Source organism: Salvia hispanica, chromosome 3 (assembly GCF_023119035.1).
Source record: "Salvia hispanica cultivar TCC Black 2014 chromosome 3, UniMelb_Shisp_WGS_1.0, whole genome shotgun sequence".
Classification (NCBI taxonomy): Eukaryota; Viridiplantae; Streptophyta; class Magnoliopsida; order Lamiales; family Lamiaceae; genus Salvia; species Salvia hispanica.
This window is the reverse complement of record NC_062967.1, coordinates 35,901,392-35,917,023: the sequence shown is the minus strand read 5'-3', so window position 1 is coordinate 35,917,023 and position 15,632 is coordinate 35,901,392. Positions and strand designations below refer to the sequence as shown.

Genomic DNA, 15,632 nt, shown 5'->3' with positions numbered 1-15,632 from the left:
AGATCGATATCGAGAAACTATGCATTTGGAACATCTCCAAACGGAATAGGTATCCGTCCGTGGATTGAATTCTTACTGAGGCCTATGGTTGTGATAGAAGGAAGCGTGTGAATTCCTGCTTCAAAAACACCTTCCAAGCTATTGCCATCCAATTTCAAGATTTCCAATCTTGTTAATTGGGCCATAGTGGCAGGCAGAGAGCAATTGATGTTATTGAAGTTCAAATCAAGAGCTATCAAATGGAGGAGGTACCCTATTCCAGAAGGAATGGCACCGAAAACTCTATTAGAAGAAATGTGAATCACCTCTAAGTTAGTGAGATTTGATAGTGAAAGAGGCAGCTCACTTTTGAGTGAATTGTATGATAAGTCGAGATGACTTAGTTTGGATATGCTTCCTATTGCAGAAGGAATGGCACCGAAAATGCTATTATAAGAAAAGTCAAGCACCTCTAAGTTAGTGAGATTTGATAGTGAAAGAGGCAGCTTACTTTGGAGTTTGATTGTATGATAAATCGAGATGAGTAAGTTTGGATAAGGTACCTATTTCAGGTGGAATGACACCATTAATCTTATAGTTATCAGAAATGTCTAGAACGCGCAACTCACTCAGATTTGCTAATGAAAGAGGTAGGTCACTTTCGAGTCGATTATGAGACAAATTGAGATGAATTAGGTTGGATAAGCTTCCTATGTAAGGCGGAATGCCACCATAAAACTCATTAGAAGAGAGGTCGAGCACAAGTAATTCACTCAGATTTGCCAATGAAAGAGGTAGCTCAGAAGTGAGTAGATGATTATGAGACACATTGAGATAAGATAAGTTGGAGAGATAACCTATTTGTGATGGGATAACTCCATAGAGACCACATGAGGTGAGATGAATGCTAGTCAGAGATGTGAAAACAAGCGGATCCAAATAGCCAACATCGTGACACCACCAAGATTCATCATCATTGCATCCTACTCGAGATTGCAGGCTTATCTCTGCAACGCGGCCATGATTATCACAAGTGATGCCTTTCCAATGACAGTGATGAGCAATGGAGTTGATATAAGGCCATCCAAAATCCATATACGCCTTCAATTCTCTGTTTGAATCTGAAACATTTGATGCAACTACATTATTGATCAATAATATGCAGATACTCACAATGATCATAGCATTAGCAACAAACACAACACCCATCACTTATATTGTCTGGTTTTTATATGTATGATTCTTTTTCGTAATAATCTACTCATGCCTCTAATGGAGTATAACTTTTTACTATATAACTTGCAAGCATCATATTTTATCATTACTTGGTAATTATTGACACCACACATTTAATTATTTATGAAAATCATAAAAATCAAAGTCTTCCAGGTCAATACCTGGATTATTCAATTAATACAACAAAAATTCCTAAACTTTACTTTTCCATTGTATTGCATGACGTGGAGGTGTTTTTTTTTTTTTTTTTCTTTTTTTAATTAAGTGTAGCTTTTTCTAAGGACTAATTTACTCAGTGATGATGATGATACTTGTAGCAAAAACATAATCCATCACGTATATAGTCTACTTTGTATAATCTAGTATTTCTACCTATAACACATACGGTGGCGATGCCAGGATTTTTATGCTGGGGGGGCCCAAGTCACGATTAATAGTTATAGGGTTTATTGATGTTGGTGACATCGGAAGCTCGAAATAATCAATATTTTAAATTTATACGTAAGTATAATGGATGGAAACGAATTTATGATGATGTTTAAATGTCCATTATAAAAAATATAATAAAAACATATACTTTAACAATAAATAATTTTTAAACTTTTTACTATAAGTATAATGATGGATTATGAAGAGACATTAATGGAATATTGTAACAAATCGACACAATATGCATAAATGGTAGTACTACTATAAAAGAGAGAAAAAGTTGCATAAACTAAAAGACAAATCGACACTATATGCATAATATTTAGTACCACTATAAAAGAGAGAAAAGTTGCATAAGAAGAAAACGACGCCAAAGGGACGGGGACACGGGACATACAATTTACAAGGCAACACTCACAACTAGCTGCATCACTGAAATTACATGTGAATTATAGTTTGCATATAATATATATAGGTAAATGGAAAAATGATGGGGGACCATGGGGCCCTTGGCCCAAACGTGGTTTCGCCACTGAACACATAATATTGTCCCCCATATAATATATTATTATCAATAATCTATTTTACTATGCCAATAGTAAAATATGTTTTTCAAATTGTGATGATGAAATATTAATGAATATGTGACAGAAATATGTTTTTCAAATTATAGGTATATTATTAACAATTGAAATTTCAGTATTGGAAATTTAGTGATACATTGACTGACTTAGAAGATGTAGTCATCTTACGACTACCCCAATTTCCAGCCCAATTTGCACGTGATTTCAAAATTGTATGTAGCTAACACAAAGCCCATATGAACCGACGTGACAAAATATTAGGAGTACTACACATAGATAATATTGTCTCTTATGGAGCAAAAATGATCAATAATAAGATGGAAAATTTTTTCTTAATGGAAAAGAGAATAAGAATTTAAAGGGAGAATTATCTTATCTCCCAAATTCCCATGATATGAATTTAACAACCAAAGAAAATGCAGCCTTACATTTTCAGACTAAGGTTTTCTGAGAGAAGTTGTTTTAGCTTTGAACTTTCAATATATAGATATTAGTACTATAAAGAATAGAAACAAATTTTAGACTTTATTTAATTTATCACTAGTTAGTTCTTCTAATTTTCCAAAAGTTTTAGTGCAATATACTACTCCCTCCTACCTGCTTTAGTAGTCTCATTTGAGTTCGACACGAATTTTAAAAAAATGTAAAGGAAAGTTGGTGAAAAAATATAGTGGAATGCAAATCCCACTTTTATATACTCCCTCTGTCCCGCTTAAGATGACCCATTTTTCTTTTTAGTTTGTCCCAATCAAGATGACACATTTCCTTTTTTGGAAACTTTCTCTCTCCAATTAATACACTCAATCACTTTTTCTCACCCCTATTAAAATATTCACCTTTCTTTCTCTCTCTATTTTAATACTTCCACCCACTTTTTCTCTCTCCAATTAAACACATTAACCATTACTCCTAAAATCCCGTGCCGGCTAAGGAATGTGTCATCTTAGCCGGGACGGAGGGAGTACTTGTATTAGTGTTATAGTAATATGAGAGTGGAAAAAAGTTGGTGGAATGTGAGGCCTATTACCATTTATGAAATATTCCAACCGAGACTTCTAAAGTGGGACACCCGAAAATGAAAACCGGGACTCTTAAAGTGGAATGGAGGGAGTACATTACTCTACATTTGTCCATATTTTATTTAATATTATTTAACAAATAATAAAATCAAAAAATTAAGAGACTTGTAAGTCATTGCAGGAATTGTAGTAGAGTTTTCAATGATTTACTCATATTTCCAATCTTTCCTTTTCCATTGCAATGCATGCATATGCAATGCATGTGGAGGAGTTTTATCCTTTCATATTAAGTCTATTTTTTCTTGGGACTACTTCTATTAGAAATTTAGAATGATGACAAAAATTTAAGTTAACACTAGTAGATTTTGCAGACATATATAGTTATTAACTTGTTATGTATACACATTTCTTATTCTAGAATTTGATTGTTATATATTCAAGCGGATCCAAATAGCGAAGATTGTGACACGCAGCATTAGCAGTGCATCCTACTTGGGTTTGCAGGCTTATCTTTGTAACGCGACCACCATCATCGCAAGTGATACCTATCCACTCGCAGACTGTGGAGTTGGAGTTGATATGAGGCCACTCAAAAGCCATCAACGCCTCAAATTCTCTGCTCGAGTTTGAAACATTTGCTGCAACTACATCGATGTACCAGAGTTGTATGATTTTGTTAAGTAAGAAGATTAATTGATATATATTGAGGGTGCTCGGTTTGCAAGATTGTATCTGGGATTAAATTTGTAGTGTGTTTGGTTCATGAGATTCAATCTTACAACTCAATCCTAGATGGATAATCATGGGATAATTAGTCTTAGCTAACCCCCTATGACTAAAATAATCTCACAACTCCATCCTAGATTATATCTTGATACTTATTATTTTATCTTGGCAACCGAACACCACCGTTGAGTATTATTTGTTGTTAATAAGAAATTGTTCGTACTTGTTTATATTGTGACGCGGATCAGGTGTTTGTATTTAATGACTTAATTGTTATAACAAGCTTTGTTTTACAAAATTTGATTTGCCTATCGTACATGTGTGATATGCATCACTACAAATAAATTTTCCAAACTTTTCTTCCCAAATGTGGACACGGTTTTTGAAAGGAACAAGGCATCATGGTATTTTCAACGAAAACTTAAGTGGTACATCCTCCGTCCCACCATAAGCAAGACGCTTCATTTTTGCACTCATTTTAGAGAAATGATAATAAAATAATTAAAGTGGAGAGAATGTAAAGTAAGAGATTTTCTCTACAATGGCATCGAAGTACATGACTAGTGACACAACATGACCTATTAGAATTTTATCAAATAACAGAGTGAAATCGAATCATAGCAAGATCATACGAAACATGGATATAACACAACTTAGTATTTATTCAATACGTAAATGACTCGACCGATGCAGTGATGTCCAATTGGTGACGCACAACATGTAATTAATGAAATTTCCATAAAAAATATAAGTAACATTTGAAGAAAGTAATGTGCACATGACACAACTTAGTATTTATTCAATACGTAAATGACGATGCAGTCATGCAGCGATGTCCAATTGGTGAGGCACAACATGTAATTAATGAAATTCCCATAAACTATACCTCTGATTATCCAATTGGTAACCAAATTAATGAATAAAAGTAATGTGCACATGACATATGAAGTAGCACGCATAATTATATTCTCCATCTAAAACATGATTCAAGGAGTACTATATATTCCAAGTTGTTGCTATGTCTCAACACATCTTCTCCTAAACTCACTCACAATATTCAGAGGCATATCAGCACAACTCTCTCTCTTTTGATCCTCCTTTTTCAGGCAAGCTGCATTTCGTCGACTTCCCTTAATCTCTTTCTCTCTATCTCTCTCTCTCTCTCTCTCTCTTCTAATTGAATATTGAATTCTGTTTTTTTTTTCATATTCTATAGAGAAATTGTATTATATTCGAGTTGTTGTCAATGTCCCAACACAATCTTTAATTTCTCTATTTTTTGAATCACAGTTGTGAAGTGGTGATATGGAGGGTGATAAGCATTTCAGTCATCGTCATCCATTGATTTCCTTTCTAGTAGATGATAACGAAGTGGATGAGAGTGATAACTATCATTCTTGCAAAATTTGTGGTTTGCCAATTCTATCTGCTCCTTCCTACACTTGCACCTTTGCTGCTTGCGATTTTTTTCTGCACGAATCATGTGCACACAAAATCCAAAAAGCATTCATCCATCCCAATCACTGTTCGGAGGATGAAGAAGAACACCACACCCTTTGTCTCCGAGAAGGAAGTCCCATTTCATCTACAAATGTAAGGTTTGTCATTTCAAAATGCATCCTTTGGATGCAGCAGCAGTGGATGGTGCTGAGATCAAAACCAAACACAAGAACCATCCACCTCACCCGCTCGTGGCTCACTGTAGAGAGATTTTGTCTCGTTGTGATGCGTGTGGGGAGAGACATGATGGTTTCTTCTTCTCATGCCAATAATGTAATTTCTGGATTCATCAAGCCTGCACCATACTGCCTAGTACCGCTCTCAAGCTCCTCTCTAATCCTTGGTCTTTCCTTCTCGTATATTCTATTCCTGTCATATCCCGATATAGTGAGTGCATTGTTTGCGAGCAACCCTTTCTTTTTACCCATAACGCCATCAATTTCTGTCCCCAAACCTACCAATTTGTTCATGTCAGATGTGGACTCGAGAAAATTCAGTCCAGTACGTAACGATCATATACTTTAACTTCATATACTATAATTGTTGGGGCTACCGCAGCGGAAGACACGGAAAACAAATAGGTCCTTAACAGATCTATTTAGGTGATTACGCATTCGATTCCAATTTATGCAATTAACATAGATCTATAGATCACACATCAAATAATCACATAATCATGCATATTCGACGTGTATTAATTTGTTACCTCATAATCCGATATCGGATTGACGTTGCTTGCTGCACCTCCGGGTGATCCTTGGTTTATCTACCACGAATCTTCCGTACTATTCCCTTGTCCTTGATCATCCATCCGTGTGGGCAGATCTTGAATAATCAACAAATAGCTTTGAAGAGATCTAGGAAAAACCAATCACAAACTCGATATTGTCTTGATCTAATCCTATGAATTAGGATAGAATAAGAACAAAATAAAACCCTAATTCTCCCACGTGCCAAGACATGAAAACCGAGTCAAAGAGAGAGAGAGAGACGGCGACAGTTACTAGGGTTTAGGGGGAGGAGTGTTATGTTGAATGGTGTGCTAGGGTTTCCCTCCACATTCACTATTTATAATTGACTGAATGGGCCAGTAAGGGGATCCATGGAATGATTAAAGTGTTGGGCTCACCCATTAGATAAATTACTAATTAAATCAAATGACCCATGATTTAATATATTATCAATGGAATATTATTTTGTTCCACTAAAGAATAATATTGCACTCCCACTTAAATCACCAAATTACAAATAACTTGGGTCCATTTTATTTTATAATATTTTCCGCATTTAAGATTATCTTGATCCGTCAATTTAATTCTTTTGTCTGCTATGTGACTAGAATTAAATTAATTCTCCAAAGAGTTTTTCTAGTTTGAAACTTTATTTATTATTCGTGGAATAAATTTCAACTGCGCAGTTTTCTGAATAATAAATTCCTTTTTCAAACACCTCTTGGGAATCACCCCTTAGGGATTTAATCATACGACACTGGGCACGCGAATTCTATGAAATAATATTCCAATACCTTCATGCTATTCAATTACTACCACCCAAGATATCATGAATTTGAGTTACATACAAACTCTCACATATTGATAAGTCAAAGTGGCGTATGATTGAATAAACAATATTGATATTAATTCCATAGACTAGAAAATACTAAAATTTCTGAAATATATTCTTACAGTAGATAGCAATAAAGAATACATTTCATATTAGATCCTTTTAGTGCTTTACCACACCGGTGTTACTAATCTCGTCTTAGGTAAGAGAGAATTATCACAAACACCGCAACCGTACCAATAGGTAGTCAAAGCCTATCTAGGTTGTGAATACGTTTTTCTTCTTACTAGATATGGCCAAGTCCCCTACTAGAAAACTCATGAGGAGATTCATCGAATTTCCCTACTTGACCTTCTTAGTAAAAAGCCTTAGACTTGTTTATCATATTTCAATAATAAACCATTATATTATATTATTTATTCTCATAATTAGGTAAACAAGTGGACATGGCGTTTCTCGTATACATGCACAAGCTGACTGTATAAAGGCATGTATGCTCAAAACATCTTTTAGTATACAAACCCCAACAATAATACAATAATATCTATTAACTGTGTATTTGTCACGCCTCAGAATGCCCTTAAACCTAGAAATGTTGACCAAATCTTGGCCCTAGGATTAGATAATCTAATGGTCAATAATTAACCTAAAACAGTTTTTGGTATATGGGTTTATGTCATGTTAAGACTATTTTAGGTCATGCTTTGTTAGCATAATCTAAAAATAAATTAACTATGACCTAAAAATACCCTAGGTATGACTTTGTTATGCGTTTCTGTATTTAAATCTAGTCTTCATAGATCAAAACCCCATGCACACATATTTAAATATTTAGGACATATATACACTAATTTAATTCTACGGTATATACACACTCCTATTTAAAATTCTCGTAAATCAAAACTATTAATATATTCGAGTATACCGAATCGATCATAAAAGTAAATATATGCTCTATGACACACTTCACATGAATACCAATATAATATGCAATGACAATATAATATGATAATATACAAAATAATGCAGGTTTCGGGTTAGGGATGTCACAGTATTCATTGCAGAAACAACGCTAGAGTTGATCCAATTGTCGGATGAGGAGTTTGACACATTTCTGAGTTTGGAGATCTGTACATACTCACAACCTGATGAGAATCCTAGAGATGAAGATGAGGATCCTAGTGATGAAGATTGGAAGCTCACGATTGAGAATTTTCACAAGCATCCTTAAATCCTAGTTGGTGATGAGGCAGAGGATCACAATTATAATTATAAAAAACTAGTGTGTGATATATGCATACAAACCATCACTATTCCATCTCAATTTTACAGATGCTCTCAACAAACTGGTGGTGGCTGCTCTTTCCTTGCCCATAAAGTCTGTGTTGAGATTCTCCCTATTATGAAGTTTGAGATTCCAGGTGATGACAACAGAGTATTATCAAAGGCACAACCAGCTTCTCCCTATTACCCGAACAAATGGTTCTTCAGTTCAATATTTTTCTGTGTGGTATGTTGTCTTCCTTGCAATGGACCTTGCTACTTCTTTCCTGATACCAATCATCCTTTGTATGATATCCCCTTGATGGTTGATCTGTCATGCATGGCTGCCCCAAGCATTATAAAGCACAGCTCACACAGCCAACACCTTCTCTTTCGCACCTCCCGCTATTTGCTGACCTCACCCATCACTTGTTGTTCCCACAGCTCCACCATTCATGATGTCTATAGGTGCACTACCTGCAATTTCTACATTCATATAAGGTGTGCCTTACTACCAAAAAGGATTCAATTTCGTAAATTCGATCAACATCCTCCGCATTTGATCACTACTGGTACTAGTAGTACTGGTAGTTATAATGACATATGCGAGGTGTGTGAGGAAGGTATAGAGTGCAAGTACTGGTTCTACCATTGTGCTAAATGTGACTACTCTGTCCACGTAAATTGCATTCCCTCGCTTGGCTATTTATCCAAAGTCAAGTTTGGAGGCAAATTTGATATTTCTTGTCACTTTCATCCTCTCACTCTTACACGGATGCTTACTTACGGAAGAAATGAGAAGTGTGGGCAATACCACAAAATCATTCAGGAATTGGTAGACCAAGTGGCCTTTTCCTGCTCACAATGCAATTATTGGATTCATTTTTCTTGTGCAAGGGAAGGGATTCATTCACATCCTCTCAGGATTGTAAATCCTTGGTTTTCGGAGAAATCGATGAACAGAGGTTCTATGGTATTGCTGATGAATGAAGATTAGTTGATTGTATATTTTGGAATTATGGAGAACATGGATTTACTGTGTTTAAGAAACTGTACTTGTTTGCATTGGTTTTACGAAATTTGATTTGCCTATTTAGTTTTTCAATAGTAGTACTGTATATTGTGACAAATACCAACAATATCAGGGCATACAAATCAGCCTAATTGAACAATTTAATCAAAAACCCTAATTTACAAAATCACCTAAAACCAAAACAAAAAAGCCAATAACCAACCAATAAGTGAAGAATGTTGAAGGATCGAAGAAAACTTACCAAAATAAAACGAAAAATTGGAAGAAGTCGCCGGAAATCACCGGAAATCGCCAAGAATCGCCGCTGCCGTTTTTCCCCTGCTGCGCGTTCTGCGTCTGAGTTCTGGAGGGGTGTCTAAAGTCAAAGTAAAGACGCATGTGCGTTATGCGTCTTACCTATAGACGCATGTGCGTCATGCGGCTTTTAAAAAAAATTTAAAAATTGATAGACGCATGATTGTTATGCGTCTTTAGTTAAAACGCGTAACCCTGATGCGTTTCATTAAAGAAAGACGCATGACGGACATGCGTTTCTCCCAAATTGGGAAGCTAAAAAAAACGCAGTATTAAGATGGAATGGCTATTGTAGCCTAGAACAAAAATAGAATTAACCCATGAAATGAAATTTGTTATGTAAATTTAACATTAGTAGTTAATATTCTATGACTAATCAAAATTATTCTTGTATTCCTATTTTATTAGTGTATAAATTCATATGCTTTTAACTTTCTCTTTCGTTACCAGGTTTCCAAATTTGATTATATTATATAAATTTATATACTTTGACTATATTATTATCATAATCTATACTTAGTCGACGTCTATTTATACATGCATGTATATAGCTTCCAAGGATTAAGTATGTTTTTTTTATTTATGTATGCTTGTATATATATTACCAGAAATTTAGCTATTTTGAAAATTATACTACCTCCGTCCACGAAAATTCGTCCCGGTTTGACCGGGCACGAGTTTTAAGAAATGTAATGGAAAGTGAGTTGAAAAAGTTAGCGGATTGTGGGTCCTATTTTTATATATTAGTCTTATAATAAAATGTGAGTATGAATGATTTAGTGAAATATGAGGTCCACTACCAAAAATGGTAAAAGTGAAATGGGACAAAATTTAGGGGACGGACGGAAATAGAAAAGTGGGACAAAATTTGAGGTAGTATATGTTCTTGAGAATGTGAAAATATTAACTAGTGCGTAAAACTTCCCTGTGTCTATAGTAAAATTAATTATATGTATATAGTTTCCATTCTTTGTCAAATTTTAATTTAATATGCATGTATATAGCTTTTAGAGGATTATTAGAATTTAGCTATAAAACCGTGACACATAATGGGTGAAGGAGGGAGTATATGTTAGTGGGAATTGCATCCTACAAAATATAAATTATAATTCACAACTCATAAGCCTAATCAAACTATGGATTCATGAATTGCCCACTAAGTTTATTACTATTCCAAACAATAATTTGTAAATAATTTGAATAAGTCACATACCCGAAAACATACGTAACAAATTTCATTTTAGATCCACAAAACAAATTTCATTTCAAGTCATTGGAGAGTAAATAGACTGAAATGCCCCTAATGGATATGAATGCATTTTTGTCCAAAAAAAAGTGTTAAAAAAGTGCAAAAGCACCCGAAACGAGCAGATGGGATAGTATAGGGACCGCAAAAGTGCATTTTAAAGTACATAACATTTTTTTTCCTAATTCTAGTGCATAACGTTTCTTCTTCTTTACCAACCTCTTTGACGCGATAATGGATGAGTCGTGTCAAGGAACGGACTCATTAAAGGACATGGGAAGAGCCCATACTCAACACGCGTCAAATGCAACACGCATTGGCCACCGACATCCGAAGCAAGCCCGCGATAGAGGCGATCAGGCGAGGCTCGAGTAGTGTGGGTATTGCAACCGATTCATTCAGGGGTTGGTAGATCAAGTGGCTTTTTGTTTTTCACTGTGATTATTGGATTCATTTTTCCTGTGCGAGGGATTCACTCTCTTCCTCTGATATTCGTATATATTTTATTTTTTTCATTTATGTATATTAAATTATGTAACTTTATTAGAGACCATCCAAAATAAAAACAAAGAATTGCTGATGTGGAAGAAGCTCCTACGCTGGAAGCTCAGCATATCAAAGCTGATATATATGCTCTATTTAGCTCACTTTTCAATTTTACTTATCCAAATGAGAAAAGTCATTAATATCTTGATTTTTTTTGTGTCTTTCACTCTAAGAATAAAGGTTCAGACTTGCAGACTTTTGCAGCATGAAAAGAATTACTAATGTCATATACTTTGAGTTTGGCAACATGTTTTAGTACCTTACTTTATGAAAAGGATTTTGGAATTTGCCTGATCGAGTACTTGTGATGACAATTTTAAAAATTAATGAAAGGGAAAATTGAAACATTATTAAGTTGTGAACAAATTCTGGTTATCACATGTAGAAAAATGATCAATTATATCAAAATCTTGACTTGTTTTTTAATTATCACATATAGAAAAATTTCGGCATGCAAAGAACATGAATATATTTTCATTTTGTGTAGATGGGTAAAAATTAAAGACGTGATTAAATAAGTGTATTTAACGACGTCGTTTAAGTAATCTAACATTTTTTCCACATAGTATTTTCAGTATGTAACATCACCCATAATTTCCCACAAATATATATATTATGAGTTAATCGAGAAAAATATTATGATATATTTATCCATTTTTTAATCGTCATAACTTAGTGGTATTTCTGTAATTTTTCCTTTATGATACCAATATTTTAGAAATAACTGTGAGAGTATTTTATATTGACTATTTAGTTGGATACATCACTCCTTACTCGAGTACTGAATAATCATTACTGACATTACTACGGACACAGTTTACTAAGAAATTTGGAAACATGTAATATTTTCTAAAACTTAGTCGAACAAAATAAGTAAATAACAAACATGATGACATCGAATTACAGATCACAAACATTCTCACAATTATAAAGTAATGTGCACATGACAATTGAACAAAGTGGATGTACGTAGTGATATTCGATTGATTAATATTCTTGGCCGACTAACCAAGTCAAGTATACATATGTACTGTACATGATTTATAAAAGTAGCACGCATCATTATATATTCCATCTAAAACATGATTCATAGAGTACTATATATTCCAAGTTGTTGCTATGTCTCAACACATCTTCTCCTAACTCACATTCAATTGCATCACTGAAGAGGAAAAATACTCAGAGGCATTTCCGCATTTCGTCGACTGCTCTTACCTTAGGGTTGGTATTTTTGAGTTGATCTCTTTTACTCGAAGTTGTTGTGAATGTATTAACACCTCTTTTTCTTTGTTTGAATGACAGTTGTTATGGAGGGAGATAGGCATTTCAGTCATCGTCATCCATTGATTTCCTTTCTAGTAGATGATAAGGAAGTGGATGACACTGATAACTTTCATTCTTGCAAAATTTGTGGTTTGCTAATTCTATCTGCTCCTTCCTACACTTGCATCTTTGTTGCTTGTGAATTGTTTCTGCACGAATCATGTGCACACAAATTCCACCAAAAATTTATCCATCCCAATCATAAGCCGAGATATAAGGACCACACCCTTCGTCTCCGAGAAGGAAGTCCCAATTTCACCTACAAATGTGAGGATTGCGATTTCAAAATGCATCCTCTGGCTGCAGCTGCAATGCTTGGTGTTGAGATCAAAACCAAACACAAGAGCCATCCACCTCACCCGCTCGTGGCTCTTCGTAGAAAGAGTTTGTCTCTGTGTGATGTCTGTGGGGAGATACATGAAGGTTTCTTCTTCTCATGCCAACTCTGTGATTTCTGGATTCATCAAGACTGCACCATACTGCCTACCGCTATCACGCTCATTTATCCTTGGCCTTTCCTTCTCGCTTATTCTATTCCTGCCATTATGCGATCTCTTCAGTGCACAGTTTGCTACCATCCCTTGCTTCTTACCCATAACGCCATCTATCTATGTCCCCAAAACCAGAAGTTTTCTCACGTCAGATGTGGACTCAACAAAACTCAATCCAGTATGCAAGGATCATATATAACTCATTCACTCCACTTCTTATACTAATAATACTATCGGTTAACTCTTTATTCATTGCAGAAACAAGGCTAGAGTTGCTCCAACTGCAAGACGACGAGTTGGACACATTTCCAAGTTTGGAGATCCGTACATACTCCCAGAGAAACCAAACAGATAATATTAGTGATGGAGATAGGAAGCTTGCAATTGAGAATTTTCACAAGCATCCTTTGACCCTAGTTGGTGATGCGGCAGAGGATCATAATTACAATTGTAAAAAATTAGTGTGTGATATATGCATACAAACCATTACCATTCCATCTCCATTTTACAGATGCTCCCAACAAACTGGTGGCTGCTCTTTCCTTGCGCATAAAGTCTGTTCAGAGCTTATCCCTATTATCAAGTTTGGGTTACCAATGGATAGAAACGGCGAACGATTAAAGGCACAACCTTGTCCGTGCCCGAACCAGTGGTTCTTCAGCTCAATATTTTTCTGTTTTTTCTGCTCTCTTCCTTGCAATGGACCCTGCTACTTCTTTTCTGACTCTGAACATCCTTTGCATGATGTCCCCTGGATGATTGATCTGTCGTGCATGGCTGCTCCAAGCATTACAAAGCACAGCTCACATAGCCAACACCTTCTCTTTCGCACTGCCCGCTATTCGCAGGCCTCTACCATCAGTTGTTGTTCCCGCGGCTCCACCTTTCTCGATGTCTATAGGTGCACTACCTGCGATTTCTACATTCATCTAAGGTGCGCCTTGCTCCCAAAAAGGGTTCATTTTCGTAAATTTGATCAACATCCTCTGGATTTGATCACTAGTAATAGTAGTGGTAGTGATCATGACATCTGTGAGGTGTGTGAGGAAGGTATAGAGTGCAAGTATTGGTTCTACCGATGTGCTAAATGTGACTACTCTTTCCACATAAACTGCATTCCCTCGCTTGGCTATTTGTCCAAAGTCAAGTTCGGAGGCAAAAGTAGCATGCCTTGTCACTCTCATCCTCTCACACTTAAACGGATGCTTACTTACGGAAGAAATGAGAGGTGTGGGTATTGTCACCAAATCATCCCGGGATTGATAGATGAAGCGGCTTTCTCATGCTCACAGTGCGAATATTGGGTTCATTTTTCTTGTGCGAGGGATTCACTCTCATCCTCTGATCAGATTCCTAGATCCATGGTTTTCGGTGAATTCGATATGCAGGCGATATATGATCATATAAGTAGCATTCAATCTGAGTTGTGAGTTGTAAAGCCTTTTAACGGGGCATTTAGTTGTAAGTTGTTATTGTGTTTCAGTGGTTGTGTGCTATTGTTTGATTTTATTATGTACTACTACAAATGTTACTTATGCATCACAAATTCCATAAGAACATGTGTGATGTGTTTGATTATTAGTAAATATTGTTTGCTAACAATAGGAGATTCCATAAGAACATGTGTGATATGCATCACTACAAATAAATTTTCCAAAACTTTTCTTCCCAAATGTGGACACGGTTTTTGAAAGGAACAAGGCATCATGGTATTTTCAACAAAAACTTAAATGGTACATCGAGACCTGAGGGCGCAACCATGTCCGGACCCGGCCGAATGGTTCTTCCATGGAATATTTTACTGTGTCTTCTGTTGTCTTCCTTGCAATGCACTTTGCTACTACCTTTGTTTTCCTAGTTCTTCCGTTGTTCCCTTGTTGGTTGATCTGTCGTGCATGGCTACTGCATTGTAAAGCACAGCTCCCACTGCCAACACCTTCTCTTTCCCACCTCCCGCAGTCCGGTGGCCTCCCCCATCAGTTGTTGCTCCCGCATCTCTATTGCTTTTGATGTCTATAAGTGCACTATCAGTGATTTCTACATTCATACAAGGTGCGCCGTACTACCAAAAAAGATTCATTTTCGTAAATACGATCACTACCAATACTAGTAATAGTAGTGGTAGTGATCATGACATCTGTGAGGTGTGTGAGGAAGGTATAGAGTGCAAGTATTGGTTCTACCGATGTGCTAAATGTGACTACTCTTTCCACATAAACTGCATTCCCTCGCTTGGCTATTTGTCCAAAGTCAAGTTCGGAGGCAAGTGTAGCATACCTTGTCACTCTCATCCTCTCACATTTAGAAGGATGCTTACTTATGGAAGAAATGAGAAGTGTGGGTATTGCAACCAAATCATTGTGGGATTGGTAGATAAAGCAGCTTTCTCCTGTTCACAGT

At 35.9% G+C, this 15,632-nt stretch overlaps 2 protein-coding genes across 2 annotated transcripts; one reads left to right on the top strand and one right to left on the bottom strand.

Annotated features, from left to right (window-relative positions):
• Nucleotides 1-17: 17 nt before the first annotated feature.
• On the bottom strand, nt 18-1,188 carry LOC125209985 (LRR receptor-like serine/threonine-protein kinase FLS2). Its single transcript, XM_048109564.1, has 2 exons — nt 543-1,188; nt 18-253 (listed from the first exon to the last, which is right to left on the bottom strand). The coding sequence occupies exons 1-2, from the start codon at nt 1,186-1,188 to the stop codon at nt 18-20; spliced, it is 882 nt and encodes a 293-aa protein (XP_047965521.1).
• Nucleotides 1,189-12,516: 11,328 nt separating this feature from the next.
• On the top strand, nt 12,517-14,714 carry LOC125210809. Its single transcript, XM_048110403.1, has 3 exons — nt 12,517-12,639; nt 12,721-13,410; nt 13,491-14,714. The coding sequence occupies exons 2-3, from the start codon at nt 12,726-12,728 to the stop codon at nt 14,660-14,662; spliced, it is 1,857 nt and encodes a 618-aa protein (XP_047966360.1). The 5' UTR covers nt 12,517-12,639; nt 12,721-12,725; the 3' UTR covers nt 14,663-14,714.
• The last annotated feature ends 918 nt before the right edge of the window (nt 14,715-15,632 follow it).

Coding starts and splice junctions, on each gene's coding strand:
- LOC125209985 (XM_048109564.1), bottom strand. CDS start 1,188: ATGGGTGTTGTGTTTGTTGCTAATGCTATGATCATTGTGAGTATCTGC. Junction 254..542: donor TGTCATTCCACCTGAAATAG/GTACCTTATCCA, acceptor CTTCTGGAATAG/GGTACCTCCTCCATTTGATA.
- LOC125210809 (XM_048110403.1), top strand. CDS start 12,726: ATGGAGGGAGATAGGCATTTCAGTCATCGTCATCCATTGATTTCCTTT. Junction 13,411..13,490: donor ACTCAACAAAACTCAATCCA/GTATGCAAGGAT, acceptor TATTCATTGCAG/AAACAAGGCTAGAGTTGCTC.